Source organism: Hypanus sabinus, chromosome 30 (assembly GCF_030144855.1).
Source record: "Hypanus sabinus isolate sHypSab1 chromosome 30, sHypSab1.hap1, whole genome shotgun sequence".
Taxonomy (NCBI): domain Eukaryota; kingdom Metazoa; phylum Chordata; class Chondrichthyes; order Myliobatiformes; family Dasyatidae; genus Hypanus; species Hypanus sabinus.
The window spans coordinates 17421924-17440181 of record NC_082735.1 but is presented as its reverse complement, the minus strand read 5'-3'; the positions used below and the strand labels follow the sequence as shown (position 1 = coordinate 17440181).

Genomic DNA, 18258 nt, shown 5'->3' with positions numbered 1-18258 from the left:
TTACTTGAGGCCTAGCAATATTTTAGAAACAGAATAAAAGAGAGTATTTAAATATTAAGAGGATTAGACTGGTAAAATTGACAACATTCCAAGATTTATTTGGTCAACAAAGCAGTATTTTCATGAGACGGATTAAAATAATGTTTAAATGTCAAGAACTGGATTACAATCTGTTTCCCCTTGCGTTTGTTTACACATCAGATCGGCTGTGCAGTTACTAAGAGAGACATGACAACATTAGGTGGTATGTGTACACAGTTGGAAGTCTCATAATATTAACAGATTGAGAGCTGGACTACTGCTGATCAGAATGATCATGTACTCAGGCAAAAAGTGACTTTGCAGTAACCTGCATGGGATTCTGATATGAAAGAATAAACAAGATTTGCTCACGTTTCCATTTTTGTTCAACTGAAATTGAAAGGTAGGAATTCTTATTTTGTTTTAGGAGATTACACATCTTCATCCTGCCTGGATGAGGATTGAAGTTACCGGTAGAAATGTGGTATTGGGGACTTTCATGTCTTTTGTTGTAGTTTTATATTCTATTCTCATCAGCATCTCCCTTGTAAAACACCAGCACTTTATTGTATTACATATTGTATCAGTTGCTAGCAGGACATTTGCAGTAAATGAGATAGCTCACTGCTTAGTTAAGCTCAAAAATACAATGTATTTTGTTTTGCTAGTATCCCAGCTGAAAACATGAAGCAGTGGAATTAAATGCTACAGTATATAGAGTACAAATATTCTGCATGTATTGTTTTAGTCAAAGTGCTTATTGTTTTTTTCAATATACCAGTTAAGATCTTAACATCAACATAAGTTTAGCATTAGATTGATTATCATATGGAAATGATCAGATAAGATACTTCTTCTTTTGAGATATAAATGACAAGTTTTTGCTAATACAGTATATCTGTAAGTGAACATGTTCAGGACATCGGAAGAAGATAAATAGGAATTCAGGGCTACTTGAAGAATGTCAAATTGTGTGCTGGTTTATATCTGTCGTGTGCATCAAGATAGGGCAGTTAGGGGGGAGGGGTTAAGGGGAGGGGGTATGGGTTATATACATTGATTTTTCATTCTTTGTAATCATTTAAAAATGCAATAAAAAAAGTTTAAAAAAAAAGATTCAGTGAAGAATGTTTATTTGAGTGCCAACCAAGCAGATCATGCCCCACATGATCAAGTGCAGCAAGATAGTGATAAAAACTGAATGCCATATATAGCATTGCAGCTTCAGAGAAACTTCAATGCAGGTAAATGAATAAAGTGCAAGGGCCATTATGAGGTAGATTGAAAAATTAAGAAATCATCTTTAGCATTTGAGAGGTTAATTCAAGAATCTGAAAACAGTGGCGTAAAATCTGTTCTCTAGTCTGGTGATGTCTGCTTGGATCAAATAAGCTTTACTTAGAATTTTACATTTAGTTTTTCCTTGTCAAGAATTGATAAGTGTAAATATAAATTTTATTCTTTTTAGTTAAATCATATTTGTCATTTTTTTGTTACCTTCTGATTTAAAAGTTATTTTTTAGAGGAAATCTGAAAGTGTGATGAGGGTGGTAGGGGCCTAGGGAGTCTCGTAGGTGGGAAAAGAGGCAAATAAAACAGGAGTGTTATGATGAAATCACTGTGTGGATGTTTAAAGTTGGACCACGGCTAACATATATTCTTGAGCCAAACCTGTCACTTCTCCACTTGCCTCCTACCCAATGTCTCAACAATGATTTAATTTGTCATAAAATATAAGGTGGCTATTAAATACAGATAATCCTGTATGGAGAAATCCAATTAATTTTACAGATCTTTGAAAGCAATGCAAAGCATGTTAAGAGTTAAATGTAAGTGCTGCCAGCACAGTCAAGAAGAGAAATTTTGCTTTCAGTTCTTTAAAATGTAACTAAAATGAGTTACAATAGCAGTACACCAAATTGCTGTTGATTTAACTCCTCCAAGTCAACAGGGAGTGGAAAATAACTTGTGTGCACTTGTGTTTTACCAACAGCACTAACTTAGTCCAAACTTGTTTCTGCGTGTCCCATTTCTGCATCATATCTAAAACTCTTCCCTTTGGCAAGACCTTTCTGTAAAGGCATCAACCTTATTGCATCAAACTTGTGGTACTCTTGTATATTATATCCATAAATTGAATTTTTATAAAACATTTGAAGTATACCATGTTGGAAAATAAGAATGAACTTACAGTCAGAAAGTTCAAAACATGCCCATGAGTAGTGTACCGCGCCATGCACTGTAAGCGGCACAGTAGCGTAGTTGTTAGCGCAATGCTTTCCAATTCTGGTGATCATCAGTCAGGGTTCAATTCCCACTGCTCTCTGTAAGGAGTTTGTATGTTCTCCCCATGACTTCGTGGGCTTGTTCGGGGTGCACTGGTTTCCTCCCACTTTCCAAAGACACGTAGTTGGGGTTAGCCTGCCATGTTGCCACCAGAAGTGTGGTGACACTTGTGGGCTGTCCCCAGCACAGTCTTTGGATGGTGCGGTCATTGCTGAAACACATTTCACTGTCTTTCAATGTTTTGATGTACATGGGATAAATAAAGTTATTTTTTTAAAAAGCCATCAGCAATTAATCAGCCATAGATAGCAAAAAAAAAAGCAAAATAGAAATCCAACTTACTTATCAGGAATTATATTAGCCCTTGATTTCTTTTTTACCAAAAATAAGTGTAAGGACTGAGATAGGTCAACAGTCTTATGCCTTACTGGATATGCTTTACTGGACTTTGCAGCAGCAGAGTATTCCTTCCCCACCAAGCCAAAATCCATTTTAGACTGTGTAAAGATGTAGTGAATGGGATTGAATCTACAGCGTTCTGATACAGAACTGTGAGATACCTGCTAAGTCGCAACTGGTTCTTTCATTCTTTTGTTTTTTTTTATTATTTGTGGTGTTTAGTCCTTGCTGGCTAGGCCAATATCCAACCCAAGTGTCCTTAAGGTGATGAGGAATTCTGAAGAGTCAGCTAGATCTTAGCAATAGGGACTTGGCAAAGTTAGTACCGTTGACTATGTAAGGAAGTAGAGTTTCCCTTAAGGGATATAGTTATTTTCTGCCATTTGTGTGGCATCAACATTGGCCAATTCTGCTACATGCAGCCATTGACTGCTTCATTTACTGAAGAACTGCAAATGGAATTAGCATTGTGGGATCATCAGCAAACATCTATGATAGAAGGAAACTCGTTGATGAAGCAGCTCTAGATAGTTGGACCAAGGGCACAATCTTGAAGAACACCTGCTGGAATATCCTTTGGCTGAGATGCTTGACCCTCAACAACTACATCATTGTCTTTTGAGCAAGGGATGATCCTAATCATTGGTGAGTTTTTACTCCTAATTCCCATTGACTCTAGTTTTACCAGTCTCCAAGATGTCACACTTACTTGAATGTTATCTTTATGTTAAGGGAAGTTTCACCCAGAACCCCCTCTCCTCTGGAATTCAATACTCTATTCACATTTTGCCTTAGGTTATGAGGAAGCATGGAGCTCAGTGGTCCTAACAAAATCCAAAGTGATCATCAGTAAGCAAGTAATCTATGAATCATAGCACTATAAACAACACATCCCTTAATTTTTCTGATGATGGAAAGCAGACTGATTGGGTTTAATAGCTTGAATGGGCAGCGTAGTGTGTAGTGGTTAGCACACCGCTTTATGGTACAGGTGAACCGTGTTCCATGTCCACCGCTGCCTCTAAGGAGTTTGTATATTCTCCCTGTGACTGCCTAGATTTCCTCCAGGTGCTCTGGTTTCCTCCCACAGTCTAAACATGTACCAGTTGGTACTTAATTGATCATTGTAAACTGTCCTGTGATTTGGCTACAACTAAATCGGGGGATTGCTGGGCAGCATGGTTTGAAGGACTGGAAGAGTCTATTTTGTTCTGTACTCATTAGATAAACAAGTAAATTCTGCCTTTTCATGACAACGACATACCTGGGTGTGTACTGATTTATTGCAAACTATTATAACTGTACCAGAACAGTGTGATTGTAGACACGTCTAGTTCCAGAATGTAAATTATCAGGACTCTGATGTTGCTCACAGAGTCTTTGCTCAATCCAGCGTTCTATATAATTTCTTGCTACCACATGGAATAAATTGCATTGCCTGAAAATTAGTTTTGTAATGGTAGAGTTCTCGAGATGAATCTGAGATGACTCATTTATGGTGCTTCTGGATAAGGTTGGTGCAAATTTCAGTCATGTATTTGGCATGTACCAGGTGAGTTACCTTGAAACCATGGAGTTCCCCGAAATTTTCTCTTAGCTTCTAATTGTTCACCATCATGCTGAGAGAAGTAGGATTGAATACATTGGCTGTGAGATTGCTAAACTCTATTAGACCTTGCTTTTGTAAATGAAGGTATATACAATACTTAGTTGTGTCTCTACTAGACTGGTACGTCTCACTATTACTTTCATTAGCTTTAGTATGCAAAGCAACTTCTCATGTGGTCCTCACCAAGGTCTCCTAATGTGGCTTCATTTGGCTTTTTCAAAGTGACGTACCATTACTCTACTGGGGTAAGGGAAGTCTAGTCTTCAGAAGCCATTTTGATCCAAACTTTCCTTGAGCTATATCAATTTGGATACTAATATATATTTTTTAATGTAAGTGACGTTGATAACTTTACTTTTTCTAACCTTCCCTATTTTAACATGTTTGAGTGGAAGAGGAGATTTTCAGCTGTCTTCCTCCTGCGTTCATAAAGATGTGTTGAAAGTTGCCTCCCCTAGATAATCCATATCATTAAGCCACATTCCGTTCATAGTTTTGCCTCTAATCCTATTAATCATGACTGAATGCAAGAGTTTAAACAATATGGGGAGATGGAAGTGGAATATTTCTGTACCACTTCAGTTACTTGGTAATTGGTAACTACAACAGTGAAGTGATAGTCATCCAGCAGGGTGAGCTATGCTCAAATTCAATTCTTTTGTGACAGGTACACAATAGCTCACTTACAAACAAAATTTTAGTGGCTTATAGCAAGGCTTTGGTCCAATTGTGAAAATTGTTGATTCCACAAATGTAACCAAAGTCCCAAAGAGTTGGCTAAAAACTAGAGGGAAGAAAAAGTAAAGCAAAAACTTTTGTCCTCTGTTAATATAAAATTGAATTTCAGAATTTCAACTTGCATGTACTACTTAGTTTCTCACAATATACACAATGTGCTGGAGGAGCTCAGCAGGTCAGGCTGTGGATGGGAATAAATGTGTCAACGTGTTGGGCTGAGACACTTCATCAGGACTGGAAAGAAAGAGAAAACAAGTCGGATAAGAAGGTGGATGGAGGGGAGGAAGAAGTAGCAAGGTGATAGGTGAAACTGGGAGTGGGGAACGGGGTGAAGTAAAGAGCTGGGAAATTAATTTGTAGAAGAAATAAAGGGCTGGAGAAGGGGGAATTTGATAGGAGAGGACAGAAGACTATGGAAGTAAAGGAAGGGGGAAGAGCACCAGAGAGATGATGGGCAGGTAAGGAGAGAAGGTGTAAAGATGGAAACAGGAATAGAGAATGATGAAGAAAATGAGAGGGTAATTATCTGAAGTTTGAGGAATCAATGTTCATGCCATCAGGTTGGAGGCCACCCAGATGGAATATAAGTTATTGCTCCTCCAACCTGCCACCTTGTACTCCCTCCTCCCCTCCCTCCACCTTCTTATTCTGACTTCTTCCCGCTTCCTTTCCAGTCCCGATGAAGGGTCTCAGCCTAAAATGCCAACTGTTTATTCCCTTCCATAGATGCTGCCTGACCTGCTGAGCTCCTCCAGCCCGTTATGTGGACTGCTCTAGATTTCCAGCATCTGTACTACCTCTTGCGTCTTACAATCCCACATTTTGCAAATACAACGGAAAAAGAATTTCCAGACTTCTACAGTTTTCTAGTTGAGAGCAAGGCATGGTGTCTGTGTCCAAGTCTTTAATGGCTAATTTGGGCTTTCTGACGTCCTGAGGAAAGATGTTACATTGTTTCTTTCCTATGTGGTCTCAGAACACCATCTTCCACTGGAAGCTCAACTCCAGCACTTCAGCTTGGCTGAGTGTAGCATAGGGTCTGGGTGTAAGATAACCCCATAGCACTACTTTTGGAAGAGCAGCCAGAATTTCCTTTCAATTTTAATCCTTCAATAAACAGGTAATCTGGCCATGATCACAATTCTTTTTGTGGGGGACTTGCTGTGTGCAAACCAACAGCTTCATTTCTTACGTTGCATTTTTAAATAGCTTCTCACTGAAGATAAGAAAAACAGCAAATGTTGGAATCTGGAATGAAAACAACACTCTAGAAGAACTCAGCAGGTCAGCTGTGAAGGCAAAAATTGTAAGTCAACATTTCAGGTCAAGAACCTGCATCAGGACTGGAAGCAAGAGGCAGTGTGTAGCAGAACGAGGAGGCAGTGGGGCTGGGATAGTGGCTTGTAGGTGCCAGGTAGAACCAAATGTAGATGGGATGATGAACAGATGGAAATGGAGGGGGTAGGGGTGTGAAACTAGTAGGTGGTGGGTGGGATCAGCTGGGGGTGGGGATAGTGGATAGATGGAACCAGGTTGGGTCAGGGAAATGGGAGCGGTGAACAAAAGGAGAAGACTAGGTGTTTGTGGGTTATCTGCAATGGAAAACTCAATGTTAATGCTATTTAGCTTGTAAGCTACCTAAGAGACCATGAGATGGTATTCTTTCAATTCATATTTGGCCTCTCTGTAGACAGACAGGTTGGTTGGGGAATAGGAAAGAGAATTAAAATGAAATGCACCCAGAAGCTTGAGATGATCAGTACAGGACCCACTAACTGTGAAATACATTTGGATCTCCCAAGAATGTGAAGGACAAATCTGCTTTCATTCATTTGCACCTCATTAAGGAACTGAGAGGCTACCCAGCATAATTATTACATAATTATAAACCTGGATGAACATGTTTATCTTACAATTTGAATTAGTGTTACATCATGCTGGACTTTGTGTTTACCTTTCTTTCAGCTTCAGATTCCCCATTGTGAAAACGATACTGCTGACATTTATCAGTCTGGGAGTAGGCGCATAATTGAGACCACAGATGCCCGACAGACATGGCTCTCCATTCCACATGGTCTGCCTTATGGAAGATTCTCAACAGGGTCTTAAACTGGTGGAGACTGATGCTGGTGGTACTGATTTCCTTTATCTTTCCAAATTTCAGTTTCTAATGTGGCTATAAAATATTTTACTAAAATAGACCTTTTCTTTTTACATCTTTTTATGTTCCTATGTCCTGTTTAGATAGTTGGTCATTTGTCTGTTTACAAAAACATTGAGAACAGAAACAGGATTCACTTATTCAGCCCTTCAACCTTGCTCCACCATCAAGACATGTCATCATTGAAATTCAGTGCTCTAATCCAGGGATTCCCAACCTGTGGTCAGTGGACCCCTCAGTTAATGACAGGAGTCCATAGCATAAAAGCATTTGGGAATCCTTGCTCTAATCCAGCTTTCTCCCCCTAAATCTTCATATCTCTGTGGCCCTATGAACACTAACTGACTTTATCTTGAGTATGTTCAATGATAAGGCATCCAATTGTTTTCTGTGGTAGAAAATTTCCACAAGTTCAGCACTTTCTTGGAAAAGAACTGCTTCCTCATCTCAGCTTTCTGATTTATCCCTTAACCTTAACTATGACCTCTGGTTCAGGACTCTACAGCCATCTGGAATATTTAATTCATTCAGCCATATTAGAATTTTTTAAAGATTTCTATGTGATCCCCTTTAATTCTTCTCAACTCTAGTGATTATATACTTAATCGACCCAATCTCTCTTCATAAATCACATACAAATATGTCTTGTCAAATGTCTTTATTGGTGCAGAAAGCAGGTACATTAACAAAACAAAATTATTGAGGTTAATTAATGAAACATGGATTTGTTTTATTGAACATGCTTCATTAATCATTGCATTTATGACATAATTTCTGATGATTATCTACAGCAGCTTTATACAGTTTGAATGTTCCTCAGAGATGTGTCGTGGCTCAGATGTTATGCTGTATTTGATGGTAATGTGGTCAGATCTCATCTGAATTACTGCATTCAGTTCCAAACACTGCAACTCAAAGATGTTGAAAATCCATAAGCTGCAAATGCTTGGAATCTGAAATTAAAACTTCAGAATTACTCAGCAGGTCAGGCAGCATTCCAGTATCTTCCAGTTATTGGCCTTGGAAAGCATGCTTTGTAGATACATCAAAATAATAACTGGTCTGAAACTTAGTATCCAAGGATGGAATTTGGACTTTGGAGTTTGGAATCTGGTGGAGGGACCACTGAAGAGCATTGCACTGCCACTTTAGTTCAGCAACATGAGTGGATCTGACTGTACTCTCCTGACTTTAGAAGTTTGACAGTTAATCCAATTCTTGCACTCAAAATGTCAAAAGAGTTGGTGGAGTATATAGAAGGATTTTATTTGCTCTGATGGCCAAACTAAAATCAAGGGAGCATCAATGATCTCAGGAAACGTTGCGAATCTGGAGCTTCTCATTCGAAAATGTTCACACGTCAGATACTTGAACATTTTGTAAACAGATTATTTTTGTTGTTGGGGGGCATGGAGTGGAATGGTGCTGAAGGTTATTGAACCTAGGCAAAGCCAAAGTCATAATTTAACTAGCAGAACAAGATCATGAAGTCAAGCCATCTACAATGATCCCCTGAACTTTATAAATGTCAGTATTCTTTTACATGTTCACAGCCCAAACTGAAACCAACGATCGAGCCTCTCTCCTACTGGACAACTAAAGTGAGTACTTCTTATTTTTAATGGTGCTGGTTCAAATGAATGGATAGGAAATAACATGTGGAATTTTGCATTTATTGTTAAATCCGGTGGTCATGATTTAAAAGGGAGTGGACATCTCCTAGTTTTAGCTCCATGATATGACTCACGATCATGTCCACCAGTTTACTCAGTTTGAGTTGCTTGTCGGATCTGAAGCCAACCGGACTTCAATAAGGATTTTCTGAGGATAGTATGTGTGTGCTGGAATAGATGGTCAAATGTTTAAAGATAGCTACACACAAAATGCTGGAGGAACTCAGCAGGCCAGGCTGCATCTATGGAAAAGATTAAACAGTCGATATTTTGGGCTGAGACCCTTCATCAGCACTGGAAAGGTGGGGAGGGATGGAAGAAGTTCCAGTAATTGCCTCCCTCCCCATTCCTATTTCCCTCTCTCACTGTATGTCCTTACCTGCCCATCACCTCCCTCTGGTGCTCCTCCCCCTTCCCTTTCTCCCATGGTCTCTTACCCTCTCCTATCAGATTCCCCCTTCTCCAGCCCTTCATCTTGTTCACCAGTTAACTTCTCAGCCCTTTACTTCACCCCACCCCCTCTCCCTCTTTCACCTGTCACCTTGGCACTTCCTCCTCCCCTCCCCGCACCTTCTTGCTCTGACTTCACCCCTCCCTTTTCAATCCTGAAGAAGGATCTCAGCCTGAAATTTCGACTGTTTACTCTTTTCCATAGATGCTGCCTGACCTGCTGAGTCCCTCCAGGATTTTGTGTGTGCTGCTTTGGATTTGTGGCATCTGAAGATGTTCTTGTTTTTATTAAATAGCTTTGGCCTGTGTGCAAATGGTCAAGTGTATATCGAGTGATATGATATTTTGCTGTTGTGTGGCATTGGATGGAAAATGCTGTTGATAACTACAGTATGGTGTTGGCAAGGGTGAGCAATATTTAGGAAAGGAAGGATTAAATAAAGGTGTCGGTGAATGAGAACTGGAGAAATGGAGAAAGTGTAAATCAAAGAGAAAAAGATTATAAGTTGAAAAGATTAATGTAAACTGTACAACTACATCTGTTTGATTTCACTGTTATCTAGTTTACTGATGTCTATATTGATGGGAGTAAAGGTGTTTTCTGTTTCCATGTTAATGAGATACAGTACATAAAGATAAAGATTTGAGATTTCCACAGACAGATAATTCAGGATGGATTAAATTTAAAGAAAGATTAGCTCAACAAAAATAGTGGTTACAATGTCAGAAACGATAAAAGGGCAGAGTAGATGAAAGGAAATTTTCTTTACGGAATGTCAAACAGGAGACCAGGCTCAGAACCAAGACATCTTAAAAACAAAGAGGAAGGAATTTACGTCCACAGAGATTTATGACAAGTCAGTGGTTGAGCCAGAAACTTTGTCCATGTTTAGAATTTGAATGAATGGGTGGATGTTTTGTTTTGTCAGAATATGACCTTAGACCAGGTAAGTGTGATTAAAAATTGCTTGGTTAGCTAAATAGTCTGTACAGCTAAGCTGTATTTAGTTTGTAGTTTATTACGTGTAGTAATAGTTCACCTTTATAGTCAACCTCAAAAATAATGGCAGTGTTGCTTGCTACACTGTTTGCAATAGTGACTTTTTTATTGCCCATGGTGGGTTAAAATGTAAAAGACATGTTCAGGTGAGTTTAACAGGTGTCATTCATTCATCAGCATAGCTAACTTTATTTAAACTAGCTGGCTAGCTGCTAAGGAGCTACTCTATTGATGTCCTACATGCTGAGGCTGACCTCCCTGTAGACTTGCTTAAAGTCATAATATAATAAAAAATGACTCCATGATAATATAAGTACATATTTTAATGTCACATTTTCTGCATATATCCAACTTGGTTTACAGATTAGACAAAATCACTAAGCAAAGTATTACATACACCTTTGGGGGTCAAGGGGGGTGGGGGTGGGGAGTGATATGGTGGGGCGGGGGTGCTACCTCCCTGAAATGAGATTTTGTAGGGTGGGATGTCTGTGTTTATTTCCCTCTGTAAGTGCTGCCTGACATACTGCATTCGTGCGGCATGTTGTATGTTGCTCAAGATTTCTAAAATCAGCAGAACCTCTTGTGTACTGGTGCTTCTTGGCTGTCACCGTGTAATCCTTCTCAGCTCAGTACCCTGACCTATTCAGTGCTAATTGCCAATCTCATGAAGCACAAGACAAGTAGCTGTGCAGGTGACTCAGGCTTCAGATGAGGTGTTTCAGTCTACTTAATGGTTTCAGAGCTGACTAGCAGGGAATGTGTCCCGAGGGTATCTTCGGTTAGGGTTGGTGTTACACTGCGGAGAGTGGGTGATGTTCATGTGATTATGCATTTGACTGTGTGAAAGTGAATGAGCAACATTGTAAATATTAGGAAATGAATGGCACTTACCTTGAAGTGTTCAGATATCTTGTATTCTGTCGCTTCTTAATACTCTTCGATTGAATGGAATATAAAATGGGACGTACAGTATATTAAGTTCAATGGATTTTGAATATTATATTCAAATTGAATATTAAATGAAACATTGAACTATATATTTGATGTACATGTGATGAATATATCTGAATCTGAAACATTGCATAGGTTCCTTACTTATTGCCGGTTATGTTGCTGGTGTTCAGGGCAGCAATGAAGGTCCTCCATCTCTGGTGGTGTTCAGGGCTTCCTTCATCATGTCAGCAGCTTCCTCTCAGTTTTCACTACTGTCAGTCGTGCAAGTCCCAGGTGGAGACTCAGGAATACCGTTGCACTCAGACGTAGAAGGATTCTTCATTGCTGTTTCCGTAACAATTTTATTTTACCAGTCAGGGTTGTTAGCCCTGAGCTGAACCCCCGGACCTGAATGACTGGTGGACCACTCTTAGCCTGCCTCTGCTCTTTAACCGGTTTGGCATGGGTGACCCTACCAAGAGCCACCCAAGATAGCTCTCCGGGTCATTGAGGCAGGCAAGCCTCCAAACCCAGTGACGAGGTTGTGGTCCTCTTGGAGGTTTGTGTATGTTGCATTTGAACAAATGCCCAGTTTGAGTTCAAACAGTATAATGTGCTGAAAGATTCAAAGAATATTTGTAAATGAGTTGCATTGCATAATAGACAAAAATTTGAGACATGCACATTTGGATCATCTACATTCTAAGTCATTGCATTGGATAATTGTTCCTAGATAGCTTTCTGAATTGTGCTCTGCCCTGTGTTGCAATCAGAGGGGAAAACCAAGTCGTGGCTATATCATCTGCCCTATCTGGATGAACAATCACCCACTGTGTAGTTGCACACAGGATAATTTTTCAGCCCCAGCCATTTTATGTGTCCTCAGAACGGAGTTATTTTATGTGCTTCCTCAACCCCTTCTGTTCCTTCAGCCAGCTGAGCAAATTATTTTTGCCTTTAGAAAGTGCTTGAAGAGTTGAAAAATAAACTTTAAAGTATTGCATTGGCTGAAGTCATATATAATAGGCATCTGTTAGTCTCGAGAGACCATGGATTTGCGCCTTGGGAAGTTTCCAGGGTGCAGGCTTGGGCAGGGTTGTATGGGAGACCGGCAGTTGCCCATGTTGCAAGTCCTCGTCTCCATGCCACGGACGTTGTCCAAGGGAAGGTCAAGGGCCAATACAGCTTGGCACCGGTGTCATCGCAGAGCAATGTGTGGTTAAGTTCCTTGCTCAAGGACACAACCAGCTGCCTTAGCTGAGGCTCGAACTAGTGACCTTCAAATCACTTGGCCACGTGCCAACACTAAATCATAAATAGCCTATGTATAATTACTTACCCTCAAATGACAATATCTCTGTAAATTATGAATAGAAAAAAATGAAAATGCTGGAATTCTGAGGAAAAGATTATTTATTTATTTGTTGTGTTATGAGTGATGAACAGACCTGATGGACAATGGCGCGCAGAGTTAACCATTCCCAACCCCCCTCCTGAGAACTACGAACTATTGCTGTTGCTATGCTGCTATTGAAAGAGAGATAAAGCCCAGGCAAGAACATCTGCTGCAGATAAGAGGGGGAGAGAGACTGTTGATTTATTGTATTTTGACTCTTCCTGGATTATTTACCTTCCACTACAAGGACTGTACTTTGCTCGTTAACATTCCTCAGGAGATAGCAGGAGTGGCCTGATTTGATGAACATGGTCATTCAGAGTTGATGGATAGCTGAGACCCCGTGAGTGGGGATAAAAGACAAGTCTGGAGAGACACCCTTCAGACACACCAGTGGACACTGACTGAGTGTTGGGAACCCACAGAAAGGTGGGGGCTTCGGAGACCGAACCAGGAGATCGGTCAGTAAAGCTCACAGTGTTACAGCAGGGCCAGTGGGGACTTGTGTGTGTGTGTGTCCACTCATGCCAGAGTGATGAGTCCACCACAGAAGGATGGTCTAGCTGAAGACCAGAGGGGTCATAACTGAATGGCCACGACTACACGACGGATTAAGAAAGCCACAAAAGGTTTGTTTGCCACAGCTGTTGCTGTTACATCTCGCTCGCTCTCTCTCTCCAACGATTTCAATACAACAACCATAACCACCTCAGCATTTATGAACTGAACTCTATGCTTTCCTATGAGAATTTGTTTACCCCTAGACATCGATAGAGCTTGTTTATTATTGATTATTATTATTTCTACACTTTTAGGTTTATTACTGCTAACTTGTTTTATATGTATATTTGCATCTTTGATATTGTATTGTGTAGTTCACTAATAAACACTTTTAGTTTGGTACCACCAGACTCCAATGGATTCTTCTTTCTCTGCTGGTCAGACACCCAGTTACGGGGTATGTAACAGTTGAGATAGGGTACTTTGGGCCTTTTGAGACACGCCACTGAGCAACCCCCGATTTAACCGTAGCCTAATCACAGGACAATTTACAGCAACCAATTAACCTACCAACCAGTAGATTGGGGGGTGAAACAGTAGCAAATGGAGGAAACCGATGCATTCTGTGTGGAAGCATTCAAACTCTTTACAGGCAGTGGTGAGAAATGAACCCGGGCGGCAGGTTCTGTAAAGCATTGTGCTGACCTCTGTGCTACCACGAATACATGGCGCTAGGAAAATCTCAGAAGGTGAAGCAGGAGAAATAAAGTTGACCTTTCAGGTCTAGGACCCCTTGCCAGAACTGAGTAGTAAGAAGCATGTTAAGGAGAACAAGTTAGACTAAGTTGTGGAGAAAGTGGGGGAAGGCAATGGATGGACCAAAGGGGATGTCCCCAATGGGGTGTACTAATAAACAGCAGTTAATATCAGGTTAAGTTAATTTGTAATGTGTTGCTAACGCTGTCCACTGGGATATACCCGTCAGGACAGATCATTCAAAAAAGAAAAGAAAAATAATGGTGGGCAAATACAGCCAATATTTGAGTACACAGAAAGAAAGAGTAAATTATCTAGAGTAGGAGAATATGACACTGGGTACTGCAGCCAATCAGGTGTTGTTCCTCAAGCCTGCATTTTAACAATAGAGGATGGCATACACAGCGAGATCCAGGGAACAGATGTCCCTGTGCTCACCCATTTCATGGCAATCCAAGGTCACAGGCACTTCCCCAGAATGAAGAATACACAAGGAAAGAGATCATTCACGTGCCTCTGATGGTGAAATCAATGGCACAAGAGCAATTTTTGGTCAGTAAAGCATTTAGCATTTCATTCAGGAAAAGATCAATTGCAACAGCTTCATCAAACTGGTTAAGATGAGCTACAGTAAGTGTGCAACAACTCTCCAGTAGTCAGAAAGCTAAAAACATCAATAAAAAATACTTCTCTGAGGTAAATTGTGTCAAATTGTCACTGCAAACAGTGAAGGGGGCAAGCGATGGTGAGGTGAGTACGGGGCATAAACTGAGCTGGTGTGTTGCAGATGGATTCTGACGCCCGTACAGCTGGGCCAGGAGTGAGGTTGAATTGCTGTAGGCACAAAAAGGAGAAGTTAGGGCTTGTGCAGAGGAGATTCAGTGCCCGTACAACTGGTCCGAACGGATTTGAAGAGCTCAAGAGCGGCTTCGGGCTGGGCAATGAAATCTGGGGCTGGAACAAATCATTGGGTGGTGTGGTCTAGGCTTGGAGCCTTTCACAGGAGTGGTGCCTGGGTCTTAGTGCAAGGTATGATACACCGTTTAGACAATTTAAATGCCAGCCCAAATTGGAGGCGAGAGCTGATTTCACTCACTCTCTAGGGCGCTGGGGCCTTTTGCTGTTCCAGTGCTTGGTCAATTTAAATGCCAGCTGAGATAGACTGAAAAAGACTGGTCGGGACAAAAGCCAATTTTGCTCGTTCTCTGTGATGGTCATCTCCATGGCGCTGTGGCTATAAAGACTGCCCGGCTGCTGTTCTTTGCACCTGAACTGATGAACTGATAACTGAGGCTTTGGGCCTACTCCAGGCTGCTCTAGGGTTTGTATTTGCGGACTCAGTTTTGGTTCAGGATGCTGTTGTTTGCTTCTATTGTTTGCATGATTTATATTTATTTCATTCTCTTACACATCTCGTGTTGGTCTTTTATTTTTATTTTATTCTTTATTTTTCTTTAATTGATTTCTCCTGGGTTTCTTTCTTTGTGTCTACCTGTGAGCAAGCAAATCTCAAGGTTGTATAATTTGTACATTCTTTGATAATAAACGTACTTGAATCTTGAATAACCGGACAGAAAAATTCACAGCGCCTGGTAATTAAGACTTTTTTGTTCAGGATGATAAGGAAAATTCAGAGACTTCTTCAGCAATTCCAGATGATTAGTAGATTAATACCTTGGAATTTAAAAATCGGAGCCTGGTAGATGGAAGGCTTAACGTGATTGGTGGATGTATTTGGAACAAACAATTGGATCTTTGAAGGTTCTCAATCATCCAGGACATTGTGTATCAAGCAGTCGTAAATCAAGACAACAGGAGGGCGAATACCTCAGCTGTATATCTACACCTAATGGACAAGGGACCCTCCTTTGATGATATCACCATGAACATTTTGGACAGGGAGGACAGGTGGTTTCAAATAAGGGTTAAAGAAGCACCTGTGTTAAACTGGAAAACCCATTCTTGGACAGGGGTATGACACCACCTATCAGCTACTTACAATGCAGTCCTAACATCTTTACCCTGGCATCTCCATAGCCATTCACACCTGCATTCATGCAAAGGTAAGACTAATGACCCTCTCATTACCTCTACGTCTCTTAATGACACTCACGTGAGTGCTATACCTTTAAAAAACTCACAGAGTTTATAAACCGGAGAACCACCCACCATGGATCAGAACTGAAGATGCCTCTTGGATGAGTGGTGAAATGTCATCTAGACAACACAACAAACAAGGGAAAATCTGCAGATGCTGGAAACCCGAGCAACACACACAAGATGCTGGAGGAGCTCAGCAGGTCAGGGATCATCTATGGAAAAGTGTGCAGTCAACGTTTTGGGCCAAAGCCCTTCAGCAGGACTAGAGAAAAAATTGCTGAGGAGTAGATTTAAAAGGTGGGGGGAACGGGAGCGGGAAACACAAGGTAATAGGTGAAACCTGGAGAGGGAGGGATGAAGTAAAGAGCTGGGAGGCAGATGGTCATGGAAGAAATAAAATGGGCAAGGAGCACCAGAGGGAGGTGATAGGTGGGCAGGGAGATAAGGTGAGAGAGGGAAAAGAGGATGGGAAATTGTGAAGAAAAAGAGGGTCGTGGTGGGCATTACCAGTAGTTTGAGAAATTGATATTCATGCCATTGGGTTGGAGGCTACCCAAATGGAATATAAGGTGTTGTTCCTCCAACCTGAGTGTGGCCTCATCACGATAGTGTAGGAGGCTATGGATGGACATATGGGAATAGGAAGTGGAATTAAAACGCAAGTCCATTTGCTTTGATTTAGGACTGCTTGATAAACAATTAAGCAACTTGAGAGCTGTACAAAGGGCTGTAATAAAAGCCAATCACTCCATAGAACAGTGACTAGAATGATAAGGATCTGGTTCTTAAAAGCTCTGAATGAACAAAGTGCAGGAAGTAGGCTTACAATTTCTGCCTGTTTCCAATTCAAACTCATTAATATTGTGTACCTGTTTCAATTAAACACTGTACAAGCAAGATTAAAAGCAGGTTTCTTGTCTCGGTCTAATTCACCAGTAGTTGCACCTTGCACTATTTTGTTTCCAAATATAATAATGTATCATTTTGTGTAATTATATTGGTGTTTATATGTTACTTTACAACTTTATATTTTGGTTTACAGTAATTTACTGTCATAACCTTGAAATGACAAGGAAATCTTATTGCATTTAACAAACATAGATTAGCCATGCAAGTATATGCAATCTGTATACAGTCCAGCACTCAAATAAAGTTTACGGTCTGATGTTGCTACACCGCTAGGATATGGAATAAAGATATGACAGAAAATACTATCAGATATTTTGTGTCTCTCTTCAACAGAAGAGGACAAAGAAATCCACCTGGAAATAGCAATGGCAACCATTTAGAATAAGCGATGAACTATAAAGAAATTGGCATTAGTATAAAGTATATCAGAGAATGTTCTGGCCTCGAGAGGTGCAGATTGTATGAATGTCACTTCCTGTATGTAAGCTGTTTTTTATATCATCTCCTGTGTGGGTTAATTTGGATTCAAATTGAAGCACATGATGGGAAGACATCTATCTCCATCCTCTCTTTATTTGTCTTCAAAACAACTATATAATTTCTTAATTAAAGCACTGAAGGAAGATTCTGTTTTGGGGTGATTTTTGAGAAGCTGGTTAACTCACTGCATAGCTTTGTACATACGTACTGTGAGGGCAGTAGAGAGGAGTTAATCAGATTTGAGTTAGTGCAGAAAAGTTAAGCTGATCTTGTTGTTACTAATGGAGCAGGCGTAATGGGCTATTTCTTGCAAATAGTAAAATATTGGCGGATACAAGAAAGGGAAAATACTTAATAACAAAGAATATTACATATCCATTTATAAGTGACAATTTTGCAACCTAAAAAGGATATAGTGCGGATGCTAGAAATCTGAAAGATAAAAACAACAAGATGCTGAAAATGTATAGAAGGTCAGGCAGCATCTGAGGAGAAAGAAACAAGGTTATTGCTTCATGCTAATGACCTTTCATTATAAACAATTCCTTCCAGAAATTATTTTAAAGGAAAAATATTTATTACTTCTTTCCAGTCTATAACAAATCTGTAGGGGTTTAAATCAATGAAATCACACAGTTTATTACATTGCTTATTAATTACTGATACATGTTGGTGAATGATGTTACTCATAATTTGCAAAAAGAATATCTGACGAACCTTTTTGTCTTTCAGGTTGAGTTTCAGGAGCCAATTCCAATCTCAACAAATGGAAAACTGTATGCAAGCCTCACCATCCCCTCAGAGACTGGCCACAGCCAGATAGGTGTGAATTTTATGATAAAA

The 18258-nt window shown here is 40.2% G+C and overlaps 1 protein-coding gene across 2 annotated transcripts in view; it reads left to right on the top strand.

The window, feature by feature from the left end:
* Nucleotides 1-252: 252 nt before the first annotated feature.
* The window catches only part of LOC132383423 (uncharacterized), a 55871-nt gene continuing 37865 nt past the window's right edge, over nt 253-18258 (top strand). Inside the window, exons 1-5 of one of the 2 annotated variants that reach the window (XM_059954366.1) lie at nt 253-424; nt 6263-6359; nt 7019-7185; nt 8768-8815; nt 18148-18238. In XM_059954366.1, the coding sequence (XP_059810349.1) occupies nt 7108-7185; nt 8768-8815; nt 18148-18238 (217 nt within the window). In that variant the 5' untranslated portion in view covers nt 253-424; nt 6263-6359; nt 7019-7107. The remainder of the gene's footprint in view (nt 425-6262; nt 6360-7018; nt 7186-8767; nt 8816-18147; nt 18239-18258) is intronic. The other variant, XM_059954367.1, reaches the window with a different exon arrangement.